The 13,725-nt window shown below is 40.1% G+C and overlaps 1 protein-coding gene across 3 annotated transcripts in view; it reads right to left on the minus strand.

The window, feature by feature from the left end:
• Nucleotides 1–407: 407 nt before the first annotated feature.
• The window catches only part of Themis (thymocyte selection associated), a 173,682-nt gene continuing 160,364 nt past the window's right edge, over nt 408–13,725 (minus strand). For 2 of the 3 annotated variants that reach the window (XM_051164136.1, XM_051164134.1), the window contains exons 5-6: nt 13,437–13,589; nt 408–1,719 (exon numbers count right to left, since the gene is read on the minus strand). In XM_051164136.1, coding sequence (XP_051020093.1) covers nt 13,473–13,589 — 117 coding nt within the window. In that variant the 3' untranslated portion in view covers nt 408–1,719; nt 13,437–13,472. The remainder of the gene's footprint in view (nt 1,720–13,436; nt 13,590–13,725) is intronic. The other variant, XM_051164135.1, reaches the window with a different exon arrangement.

Consider the following 13,725-nt stretch of genomic DNA (forward strand, 5'->3'; position numbering starts at 1 on the left):
AGGAGACGCAGAGTATGCCAAGGGAACGCCAAGGGACTTACATTAAGGTAGAAATGTTAGACGTGATTTCTGCTGGAAAGTCTTTGATGATTCACGCCCAAAGGAAGGCAATTCATTTTCTTATTTTCTAGTCAAAGACATGGACTTAGAAAAAGTACAAATTCAGCCGTGCTCATATACCAAACTAAAAATAGTTAGTTCTCACTGTTAGCCGAGAAATGACGGATGGTAGCGGTTCCTGATTACCCATAGTACAGGCTGTGTGGCTGGGTCATGCTTCTCTCTGGTGTTCAAGAACTCAAATACAGAGACATAAACTTTCAAATTTTTCTGCTCAAATGGATTCAAACTGGAAAAACAGATGAAAATAAAACAATCTCCTAAGATTTCAGAAATTACCAGTAATATACAATATTATGACTGTGAAGTCATTAAGCCATCTTTAAAGCATTGTAATAAGAATTGGTTATTAAAGAGAAAAAAAAGACGAAGGAAATCAGATGTAAGAAATCAGAATACAAACATTATATGAAAGCTCTCTAGCTGTGGTTATTTATATGATGAAAGTTCCCTCATGATTTACTACCTTTAGAGGCTCCTCAGTACTAAATCATCAAATACATTCTCCCAACATGTAAATTAAGTATGAGCTCAGAGCTTTGTAAAAGATTTGTAAAAAGTCTGACTTATGAACAAAACCTGAGGCTTCCCACTCTCATTCTCTTCATGTCACTAGAGACAAAGTGGTTTTATTCATGTGTATTTAATACATAATAAGAAAACTGATAAAAATGTATTTGCCCTTAATTTTTACTGGCATATATAACTGTAAGTACTATTCTATTATTTATTCATTAATAATCACTTTGGCTTCTGTCAACTATATTTATATGGTTCATTACAATATACTGCATTTTTCTTTCCATCAAATATTATGGTTAAGTAAATGGTTCGCTACAATCCTAATAAGCATTCACTCAGAGCACTATCGAGATTATAGTACATAAAACACAAGGCAAATTATCAGAACCTCTGCAATCCTCCATTTTAAAAGTAGAGGGAGAAGGTTAGAGAGGGTTCTGTGACTCATAATGGCTTTTGCTGTTGACAGTTGACATTTATTTACAGTGTATTTATAAAACAAATTGGAAATGTGAAGTCAAACTCATTTCACAGTTCCTGGGGAATCAGAGAAGAAATGGGTATTTTATGTCATTCTCAGATGTAATTAATTTTCCCAAAGTGAGTCATAGCAAAAATAATGATAACACTAGAAAAATGGGAAAAAAGTTGCTAGAAAGAAAAGGTGAAAGCTTAATGAGAGTTTAGACTTTTAAAATAGGATTCTATTCAATAATTAAAGTCTAAAATTATTTCTAATTTGCTATTTGTTGATAGCAAAAGTGGGAGACATAAAATATGCACACTGAATAAATATGTCTTAAACAACAAGGAAACAATACGTGTGGATTTTAGGAAACAGAATAGACAATTTAAATTCCATATCATAGGTCTCTTTTTGAGCTTTATGTGTTAAAACTTTTAAGCTTGTTTCAGTCTTTGCAGTGGACAGTCCAGATTCTTCTAGAGTCCATTGGGGAATAGTTGTTTTTCAGCTAGAAGGTTAGACTTCTTTTTCCATTGCAACATTTATGTTCACTGCCGAAGTGGCTTCCGTCACATCTTGTTATTTTTGAAGTTTTTCAGTTTTGAAGAGTTCTATAAGTGAAGAAAAAAAGTTAGAAGAGTCCATCAGGAGGTTGTACAGGCTGCTTACAAATATTGTTTATAGGATCCCTGCACACATATTTCTTATGAGAAATAATGGGGAGCAAAGTAAGAAGAGCCAAAAAGGAAAACAAAAGAAACATGTAAGTTATTCAGGAACAAAGTACATACTTATGAGACAGAAAATAATACTTTAGATTTGTAATGTGCTTGCCGTTGAAAAGGGCGATTTTGCATTCATCTTTGTTCAGCTTCATGACCCATCTATTTTAGGAGAGCATAAGGTGGGAAACTGAGGCCACAGTAGAGTTGTGGTCCACCCTAGCCATGGCTAGGGAAGGACTGGCATAGTCTGTCATCTATTTATTTATTTATTTATTTATTTTTGGCTTTTTGAGACAAAGTTTCTCTGTGTAGCCCTGTCTGTTCTGGACTTGCTTTGTAGACCAGGCTGGCCTCGAACTCACATTGCTTCACCTGCCTCTGCCTCCTGAGTGCTGGGATTGCCCAGGATTCGGGATCCAGGCTTCTTTGGCTGTGGTACTCTACCTGCAGGACAGACACTAACCTAGTGTAGTTCCAAGAAGTATAGATGAGTAGAGGGGCACCTATAAACGCTAAACTGAAGCAAATGCTACAGTTTTCAGGCAACAGGGAGCAATACTACATATGCTCCAGTTAACAGGCAACCAAACCCATACTGGCACAACATCCTATTAAACTCCAAAGAAAAGGAGGGAAGGGGAGAGAGAGAGAGAGAGAGAGAGAGAGAGAGAGAGAGAGAGAGAGAGAGAGAGAGAGAGAGAGAGAGAGAGCGCTGTCTGACAAGTCACTCCTTCCCACAACGGCCTTGGAAAGTGTGATAGATAGGATGGATAGCAAAACAAAAAACAAAGAAAACAAAAGCAACAGCAGCAGCAACAACAACAACAACAAAACAACAACAACAAAATGTAAGTAGTGAGTGCTGCACTAAAATGCTCAATCAAATCTGAAATCTCTCCAGCTTATGCCCAGATTGTAGGGGCCAGAGATCGGTTAAATTAATCACCAGATCTGGACAGAAAACCCAATAGGCTTCTGCTCCTGATGGGTCATTATCCTGTGATGTCTTTTCTTCCCCCCTACTTCCTCCCCACTTCCTCCTCACTTCCTTTTACTTCCTATTCCCGTCTTTCCTTTCTCCCCTGACTCTCTCCATATCCCATGCCCCCTCCTCCTTTCTCTCACACTTCCACATCTCTTTTCTCCTTCTTCCATTCCTTTCCTTCTTCCCATCCTTTTCTGTCATAACCTAGTCTTATAGGATTATTTCTTCATCCTTAAAGACAAGAGAGAGCAAGATAGAATAATACCAGTTGTACAGGATTCTCCCCAAAATTAAATGAGTTAATCCCAAGAGTCTAAACCTGTTTTGTCAGTTGTTACCAATTTTAATAATGTGAGTGAAACCTACAGCTTTCTGACATCTAAGGAGTTCACAGTTTGATTGAAAGAAGGTAGAGGAATTAAACTAGAAAGGAACACAATTTCTGTACACATCAGGCTGCTCTCCCTACTGATTCAAAAACTCTCCCTTTGGTCAACATCTCCATTCAGGGCTGGCTTAGACTGCTGGATGGGGCAGTTGGTGCGGAAGGTGCCAAGGTCCCATGTTCTCTTGGACTTCATCTCCTCTCTTTTTCATTAACCACGGTCCCCAGTGGTGGTCTGTAGATGTTTTGATCTTTCTCATTCAACAAGTAGCAACACACCACTCATTCTATATTATGCATCAAAGTAAAGATTTTATGCTGTATAACCTAATTTAATCCCTACCCTCATCACTTACTACCTCTGAGACATTATCTACAAAATGGACTAACAACATTATTTCCCCCTCGTAGTGCTTCTTTTCTTTGTTTGGAAGAAAGAAGGGAAATTAAATAGTTATGCTATAGAAAGAGTGGAGGTTAGAAAGCTAGTCCTGAGCCCTGAGTGTATGACTCGTTGGCTGCCTGTCTTCAGTAGACTTCGTGTTCCGTTTCCTTATTAGTGAATGAGTTTTGATGATAATAACCAAGGCACGGAGTTAAGGAAATATCAAATGAAATAATGTATCTCAAGTGCTTTGTAAAACATAAAGTGCAACAGCAATATTACCTGCCATCACCTTCCTGTCCTCACATAAAAGGATTACAAACCTGTGGTGGGAAAGTTCAGTCTGTCATCGTGACAGTTATTAGTCTCGCCCTCCCCTGTCAATAAACTGATTTAAGATAGTGCGTTGTAAAAGCAGAGAAGTGGGAGGTGAGGGTGTTAGAATAATTACATTACCTCAAACTGAAGTGATGGCTGTAAGCCAGGCTCATTTTAGGTGAGACTTTCTGGGTTAGCTCAGTCAGCCTGGTCCCATTCATTCCTGCCCATCTGCACCCACAGTGACCACTCCAGTGGACAGAGCCAAGTTCATGTTGAACAGAGTCTTTTCCTGTCACACTCCCACTTTCAAGAAATTGTAAAGTGTACAGGAACTATATTTTTCCTAATAATTACTTAGATTGTAGAATGCAAATTGATATGAAAAATCTTTACTTTGAAGTGTTTATTACCCATTCCTTTGCACATATCACAAGTTGAATACAGAGGTGTTTTCATTTGGTTTTTCTTTTCTTTTCTTTTTAAACATTGAACTGAAGATCCGCTGCACCAGTTACTTAGCTGATGAAGTTAACAGAGGAATTTGGAGTCATACAGAGGAAGTTTCCCCAGAGACTAAAACAAATTATTCATTATTTAAACAGAAATAAAATGGAGTTTTCTTTCATTTTTCTTTTTAAAAAGTATAAACTAAGCAAGTGACCTTCACTGGAAAAACACGCATCTTCAAAAATAACCTGTCAGTCCAGCTTTAAAATAAAAAGATATAACCATAAAATCAAAATGAAGAAAAATAATAATTTTCTCATATTTTGTAGAAATCAAGCTTAAATATATCTAAAACTGATTTACATTCTCTTATAAAAGTGATATTTTCTAACTGCATTAATTTAAATAAAAACTGTATACACTTCCCTTTCCTTGAAAACTAAGAGACAAACTCTGAAGGATGCTATGTCTGAGGCTGAGGAGCCAAAGTCTCAGGGAGCGTCTTCCTTTAGGGTAGGACTCTCACCACAGCTAGTCCCTTTTGAGCCTGCCATGACACATCTCCTGAGAATTTTCTACTGGATTTTCATCCATGCATTCAATTATGTGTCAAACATCTGCTTTCTTTTCCTTGGCACATTTTTAACTTAAAGTATGGGTTAAGACCAAGTACCACAGGACACAGGTGAGCAGCTAGCTGCCAGGTCTCTCGCGTTTGTGGCAATTAATTCACATTGAGTTATTTTTTGGTGCTAAGGTTTATTGTTTGTGTTCTTGAAGAACGTTTTTACCTACAGAAAATGTTTGAGAGGTGTCACATATTGTCTGTAAAGTAGGGAATAGCAATCTGAAGGTCATTTCCTTATTAAAGAAATAATTTATCGAGAGTTTAGCACACGTGCAATAGTTTCTTAGCATCTAAACTTGGTGCAAAGTGAACTTTTTAAAAGTCACTGTAATTGTAGTGCTCATCTGTAGTGCAGGTGGCGAATAATCAAAATTTAAAATGAAAAGCATTTGCTATCTTAAGAGGCAGTGTCAGGTAAGAGGTTATCACTTCTGGTAAGGTGGTCATAGAAGAGGCCACCAAGATAGCTCAAGGCTGGTCTACAGGAGGTAACAGGGAGGGTTGTGGTAATCTCCGGACAGAGAATACGACTGGACTTCCTCTTGAGTCTTTGAGAAATAGGACTAGGAATAGCTTGAACCGAGAGAGGGGAAAATAGGGACCTCACTGTGGAGTGGAAATTGCTGTGGTAGCATATGCCTGCAGTGCCAACCCCCAGTAGATAGAGAATGGAGGATTGTGAGTTCAAGTCCAGCCTGGAGAATATAGTAAGAGCCTGTTTAGTCTGTTAAACAGTGGTTGATAGTAGCAGGTATTTAGACTAACATGGTAGCAATGGTTATGGAAGAAAAATAGCCATACTCTAGAGACTGGAGATGAAGCCAAGAGAACTTGCTGATGCAGCAGGTGTGGTGAGTGAGAGGGAATAAGGAAAAGATGTTCTCACTTTTTTTCCTCCAGTGTCACTGTTTAAATTATGATTCCTAGACATCCCCTACATCAGAACCACAGAAACGCATCTTTAACTACATTGTTGATATAACAAGGAACCAAGGAGTCTTTTTCTAGAGTACAGACTATGATCCTTTCCTCTAAAGAGCCAGATAGTAAATATCTGCCACAGCTACTCAGTGCTGCGCATACTGTGCCAAAGCAGCCATAGACACATATGTATGTATTTATGAATGAATTATTAATATATGCATTATATATCAATGCTGTGTCCTAATACAATTTTTCTTATAGATACTGAAAATTTAATTTCCCACTATTTTTCCCATGCCAGAAAAAAAATCCTATCTTGATTTTCATTTTTTTAAAAATACTTAGAAGTAAAAACAAACATTTGTTAATTCCTGAGCTATACAGAAACAGGCATTACGATAGATCTCACCCACGGGCCAGTTTGCCAATCCTGCTCTGCATAATAGATGGCCCGGATCTGTATTTTAATGTTCACAGAAGTGATTTTCTTTGTGCATAAGAACACTCATATGATGTGGGCATCTATATGCAAATTTAAAGCTTAGAGGCAAAAAAAAAAATGAAAGAAAATCACAAAGACATGAAATTCTTTGAGGTAGAGGACACTCGAGCTTGCCTGGCTGCAAAGCCTGCTTGCTTTCCACAATACCTCACTACTTTGAGGACTGTTTTTTAGTAGTTCCTGGCCTGTACAGACACGGACTGAGGAGGAGGCGAAGTGAAAGGGGAATTACAGTACTCAACTCTGTGCGGCACACAGTCTGCTCTTATAATCACCAGTCTGCTGATGAGAAATCCCATTGGTGGAGGCTGACAAGGAAAGTTCTCTACAAAGAACAAGCACTGCAGAAAATAAATTAATCTCTAGGGGACACGAGGGGCAAGGTTGTCAGTGCTCAACAACCGCTAATCACAAATGATATTTTAAAATTGGTTAGAGGATGAAGTGACGCCGCTTTCTCCTCTGGCACACCCTGAGACATTCAAACCTGAATTCAAACATCCACCATTGCAACACTGTACCTTCTGATGCTATTAATTTCAAAGGAAGAGATCATTTCTCAGAGTTACGGGAGCGGGGGGCGGATTTTGTTTGTATTCTGACAATGACTTTGCATTAAGATTAAGCAGAACTTAGGCTCTTTCCAGGTTCCGATTACTATGAATAAGGCTGCTATGAACATGGTTGAGCAAATGTCCTTCTTGTGTGCTGGAGCATCTTCTGGGTATATTCCAAGTAGTGGAATAGCTGGGTCTTGAGGAAGCCCTATTCCCAGTTTTCTGAGATAGCACCAGATAGATTTCCAAAGTGGCTGTACTAGTTTGCATCCCCACCAGCAATGAAGGAGTGTTCCTCTCTCTCCACATCCTCGCCAGCATGTGGTGTCACTTGAGTTTCTGATCTTAGCCATTCTGATGGGTGAAAGATGGAATCTCAGAGTTGTTTTGATTTACATTTCTCTGATGATTAAGGATGTTGAGCATTTCTTTAAATGTTTCTCAGCCATTCGATATTCCTCTGTTGAGAATTCTCTCAGTAGAAGAATGGATAAAGACACTGTGGTACATTTACATTATGGAATACTACTAAGCTATTAAAAACAAGGAATTCCTGAAATTTGTGGACAAATGAATTGAACTAGAAATGATCATAATAAGTGAGTTTATCCAGAAGCAGAAAGACTCAAATGGTATACACTCACTTATATCTGGACACTAGCCCAAGGGGCATGTCCCATGGAAGCCTTCACTTACCAGGAAAGTGGGACAGAGGGGAAGACTTCCTATTGGGACTCTAGGTGAGGGAAGCATGGGACAATGGGGGAAATAGAAGATCCAGAGGGTCCTAGAAACTACAAGTAGAATATTATGATGGGCAGATCTGGGCCCAGGGGTTCTTCTCAAACTATGGCACCAGCCAAGGATAATATGTGCAGTAAACATTGAACCCCTACCCAGATCTAGCCAATGGACAGGACATTCTCCACAGTTGAGTGGAAATTGGGTTCTGACTTTCACACGAACTCTGGTGCCCCATATTTGATCACATCCCCAGGATGGGAAGGTCTGGCAGCACTCAGAGGAAGGATAGCAGGCTACCAAGAAGAGACTTGATACCCTATGAGCATATACAGAGGGAGGAGGTCCCCCTCAGTCACAGTCATAGGGGATGGGAGAAAGGGGAAAAATGGGAGGGAGAGAGGAATGGGAGGATACAAAGGATGGGATAACAATTGAGATGTAATATGAATAAATGAAGAAAATATATTAAAAAGATTAAGCATAACATGAAACAATAATCTGTTATAATAGTTTATGTAGAATGTGATGTGATGAGCTTAAAGCCTTTAAGCATAAAAAAGGATAAAGTAGGAAAAGCTGGTTATCCTGGTGTGTTCAGTACACGTGTGCATGAGCTGGAATGCCACACTGTACTTATTATGATGTATACACAATTTTAGTCAAACAACTAAAAATACAATTGCTTTAGCATATAACCCAGCAATAGTAGGAGCCAGAGGCTGGTCCCCAGTTTTAAATTATCTAATGTTTTAAGTGGTAAGTTTTCTCGTTTGGGGTTAAGCAGTGTTACTGAGTTTAGAACACTGTTGAACAGCACTGAACCATAGAGCTGGTCTCTCATTCAAACTGAGAAACAAAACAAAACTCTGCTTCATGATAGTAACAGCTGCTGACATAATATGACCAGGTAGCCAGTCAAGATCTCACATCAGAATCTCTACTTTACCTACTCCTTAACTAGTCCTGAGTAGGACCTCACTTAGGTTCTCTTTCTCATTATACACCTAAAACATGGCTTAGGTTATAGGTTCAGGTCAAACTAATGTCCCTACAAAGAACAAACACCTGTTTAGATTCCTTCTTGTCCTATCTTTATTCTCTGTGTTCTTCCTTGGCCCTGGAGGAGAACTTTCATATGGGGCCTCTCTCTCTCTCTCTCTCTCTCTCTCTCTCTCTCTCTCTCTCTCTCTCTCTCTCTCTCTGTCTGTCTTACTTGCTCAGTCCACCAATCAAAGAGAATTAAATGTAAGGAATAACTAAATTAAGTTCTATTTAGATATGAGACTTTTGGGGACCAACCACCTCAATATTCTATCAGCAGAGGGCATCATTGCACCAAAATCACCCAAAACTGATGGGCGTGAAGATCAGCTTCTAGGCTGGTGAAGGCATGGAGCAGCTTCTGCACAAGCAGCACATTTAGGCTTGGGGCAAGGGTGAGAGTAGACAGCCAGGTGTCATGCTTTGTTGTCTGCCTTAGAGCTCCTCTCCCAGGCTCACCAGTCTAATGTAGGAGGGGCCGGTGACGGTGCATCTCTGTTTAAAGAGCAAGGACAATTCAAGGAAAAAGAAAGACATTGCATTTGAGACCACAAGTCAAGAAAGTGTCTACTTTACGGAACAGAGACTGTGTATTCTGATGAGATTTCAGTTTCCAGAGGCACACAGTTTTCAGGAAGAAAAGGGGAAACAGATTCCTGTGCATCTAGAGAAATCCTCAGAAGCAATCATAGCAATTAATGAGCCACCCACATAATAACACAATTCCTCCTCCCAAGTAAATACTAATGCTATTATCGTGGATGCCTTTTCTCTGGGCTAAAAGAAGCCCCCCTGATCTGCAGTCACCACTCCAGGGCAGGGACAGCTACATCCAGTGACTGACTGATGCAGGAGGTAGAGAAGACTGTTCCAACTCAGGACACTGTCAAAAGAGCCACGCCCATCACAGACCTCCCCAAGGCACCCCCAGAAGCCTCTGTAGTGATTGTATCAGGACTTATCTTCTCCCTCTGCCCATATGCCTGTTTCTGTTACTTCACTCTGGGTGTTTTTTTTTTTTTCCTCCAAGAGCACTTCCCAAACAGCTTGCCATGTGCAAGTCACCCCAGGGAGCTGGGTGTGCAAACAAACAAACAAAGCAAAACTAAACAAAACAACAAAAAATGCTTAATGCAAAACATTTCTACTTAACACCTGACAGCTACCTTAAATAGCTGATTACACAGTGGAGCACTGTTAAAGAGGGAGAGGGTGCCATCGTGGTCAGATTACGCAGGTAACTCCATCCTAACAATGCTTCTTAGACTCAGGAAGTAGTGACGTAGCCAAGAAGGGTTTCTCATCCCCTCCCTTGTCCACAGCAATAAAAATCCACAGAGGGCACAATTCTCAGAGGAAAGACATTGCAGACAAAAGTGACTAAATGAATGAATAAATGAAAAAAAAAATTGTAAAGGGTTCTATCTCCTGCATCTAATGATCAAAGCTGGTCATCCTGCAGATTCACACAAGATCAGAAGAATAGCACCTCTATCCTAATGAGGCTTTGTAATTTATAATTTTTAGTCTGAGATATGCTAAACAGTTAAACAACTGCCATTTTCACCAAAAGGGAGCACTCATTAACTAATATCTAAGCATTTTTTGCTGTGGGGGGAGGCCCTGCGATAGTTCATATTTCTAGTCCTAGGACCTGTAGGGTTAGGCAAAGGGGTCATAGGTTCAAGGCCAGCCTGGCTCTCATAGCAAGACGCTGTCTCAAAGAGAAGGAAGGGGATGGGAAAGCCACTTAGAAAGGGTCTCATCTGCTCCTTCTGAACTCAGGGGGAGCTACTGCATGTCCAAAAAGAAGCAATCCACACCAAACATGGTAAGCGTGAGTCCAGTCCATCAGCCTATGGTTAAATAAAAGTATATATATATATGCTGGTGGAATCAAAACAAAGTTGGTAACGTTTCATTTGTGCTCTATTTTCTCTCTCTCTCTCTCTCTCTCTCTCTCTCTCTCTCTCTCTCTCTCTCTCTTTTTTGCACAGAACTGTCACACAGTGATAGCTCATACTCAAGATTCCAACTTGATTGTCTTTGAAGATGGGAAAGCAAATAAAAACACTCTCCGGACACATGTAGTGGGTCATTTCCCCAAAAAATACATGTAGAAACTAACCTGAGAAGGGGACTCTCACTTTACTTTCTTGTAGGAAGCTAGGAAGTATCACTGGTCTAGACCTATTCTTTTAATCTGAGGCTCTCTTTGCCCTTTTGCCCATCATTTTATGGGCTCGCTGTGTGAGAATGGTGCTTCTGGTGTCTCTGAAAGACTGCTGCACTCACTCAGTGAACAACTGGGCAGCTGGTGTACTCTCCCAGAAAGGCACACGCTGTGAAGATTAGATACCCAAGTTCTCTGTGATTGAAACAAAAACTTTGATCTCAGGAATTGTGTTATCTGGTACTTTGTAGGATCCATAATCTTAAGAAAAAAAATAGTTTCCAATGAATTAATAATGGTTTGGGTCTCAACCCGCTGCAGCAATTTTCACTGCAGTGGTTGTTTCTTTTATAGTCACACTTGATTAGTATTTGAAATGTGGAGGGATTGCAATATGCATGGTTTTCAAAGCCCTTTACAGAATTTCATTTTATCACTTGGAGAGAGTCAATGAAAACGTAATAAGAAAAGCTCTCTGGGATATTTTTATAGAAGTGTCAGAAGCCAGTAAGCTAACTACTTGAAAGAACTCAGATTGTACAGACAGGGTTTGGAGCAGAAACACTTCAGAGACTTTGGATCTAGTATTCTGACTTTTATATGTCCTTGGAGAAAAAATTGTACCCGCTACAAAATCAAATAAGGAGGGGGTGGGGAGGGACACACCATATGCTTAAGAATAATTAATTTCAATTTTCCTGCAAACTAAAATGTGAAGTTTTGAAGATAAGTGTCATAGGAATTGAGCTGGTTTGGTGTGTCTAAAATATTGCCAAAAAAAGAGAAAAATCCTCATTCCCCCTTTGCTAAGGCGTGCCAGATTCCCACCATATGGAAGCTCGTCTGATAGCTGAACTGATTGTGATCAGCCCTGCACATCCATTTGCTCTTATTTTGCCTTTGGTAGAGATGGAAAATGCCACATCACCATTTCTACAAAGTAAATCATCACAAATCAGCTCTGAGTTTTATTAGCTTATAATTAGTATTTTTATTGATTTTTTTCCGTAATATTTTTATTGATTATTTGGGAATTTCACATCACAAACCCTGAGTGCCCTCATTTCTCAGTCCTCCTAGGTCTGCCTGCATCCTTGGGAAACCCTCCACCTTAAAAAAGGAGAATAAAAAATATAAAAGAAAGAAAGAAAGTCCAATTTGTGTTGCCCACTTACTCAAGGTCACATGCCTAGTGGCCAGTCCCTTAAAGAAAACTGCGTCTTTTCCCAGCGCACTCCTGCAGAAGCCACATCTATTGTGGAGAATGTGCTTATGACATTTTTCCCTTTTCTTTTTATTCTTCGCTCATATATTAACACCCCATCAGTTCCCCCGCCCGTCTTTATGGCTTTATATGTTTTGACCATGTTCACAACTTCTTCCCTTAATTATTCCCAGATCATCTCCACCTCCCTCCTCACCCTCAAACTGGTGTCCCTTTTTTTTTTTTTTTTTAAATGTATTCATCTAGTGACCTCCATTTATGCTGTGTATATAGTTCTTGGTGTGAAGCCATACACTAGAATGTGGTCAATCTGTTCAAAGCACCTCAGTAAGGAGTAAGGACCAGTGCTTGGCTGAGCCTTGCTCAGGTCTCGTACAGGCAACAACAGCCCCTGGGAGTTTATGAGCACAGTGGTGCTGGCACATCCAGAAGACACTGTTTTGCTCTGATCCTCCCTGATGTCTTATCTTCCTTCTTCCACGATGGTCCCTGAGCTGTTTTCGGAGGGATTTGAGACATAGATAATCACATTTGTGGCTGCGTACCCATCAGTTGCGTATTATCTGCACTTTGGCTGAGAATTTCATCCATTGAAGAAAGAAACTTCTCTGTGAGAAAGTCTGAGACCTGGCTCAAACTCAGTTCTCCTAACCTTGGTTCATCCCATTAAACCTTTCTAATTCATTTATCTAGGAAAGCTACGGAGATGTTATGAGTGGGGGTAGGGAGGTTGATGAGTTATCAAAGGGCTGTGAAGCAGGAAGACTGAGTACAGAAAGCATAGGACACCCACATAGAGAGACAAGAACACTGACATGTCTCACTCCAGAGCTGGATGGGGCAGAGACACATGGGTCCCCAGCTAGGCAGCCAGCCTGGCCTAACTGAGGAACTCCAGATGTGGCGAGAGACCCTGTCTCAAGAAATAAAATGGAGTGCTCTAAAGATGACTCAGTGGCTAAGAGAACCTAGGTTCTCTTCTTAGCACCCATAGGGTGATTATGGACCCCTGTAACTCTAATTCCTGGAGATTTGACACCTTCTTCTGCTCTTGCAGGGCACTGTGTGCCTGTGGTACACAGATATACATTCAGACAATGTGCCTAATCACACAGTGTAAAAAGATTTACCTTTAAGAAAAATGGAGAGTCCCAAGGATGCCTCCCAACATTGACTTCTGACTTCTACACACATGCTGTGTATTCCAGACAACATGGAAGCAAGAAATTGTGTAGTGTACCCTTGTCAGGCAGGTAGGTAAAACAATACTGTATGGTTTAGCTGACCTGTAGTCATATTGGTCCTTGCTCCTGCAGGGGGACCTACTTGCTCTTCTGTCTCTCCACATCAGCCAAATCATTCTGAAAGTCAACTGGTACTCTGGACACCAGGCCACCTTGATCTGAGTCAGGTTTCTTGGATCTATCTACATGGTGACTCTGAAATGACAAGTGCATGTAAATTATCAGTCCAAAATAAATGCCTTCTAGAGATTTGACAAGGATAAACATTTATCATATGGCAAGTCATTTCTGTATATCTGAAAGAGAACATTCTATATGCCAAATCAAGTTA

Source organism: Acomys russatus, chromosome 21 (genome assembly GCF_903995435.1).
Source record: "Acomys russatus chromosome 21, mAcoRus1.1, whole genome shotgun sequence".
Taxonomy (NCBI): Eukaryota; Metazoa; Chordata; class Mammalia; order Rodentia; family Muridae; genus Acomys; species Acomys russatus.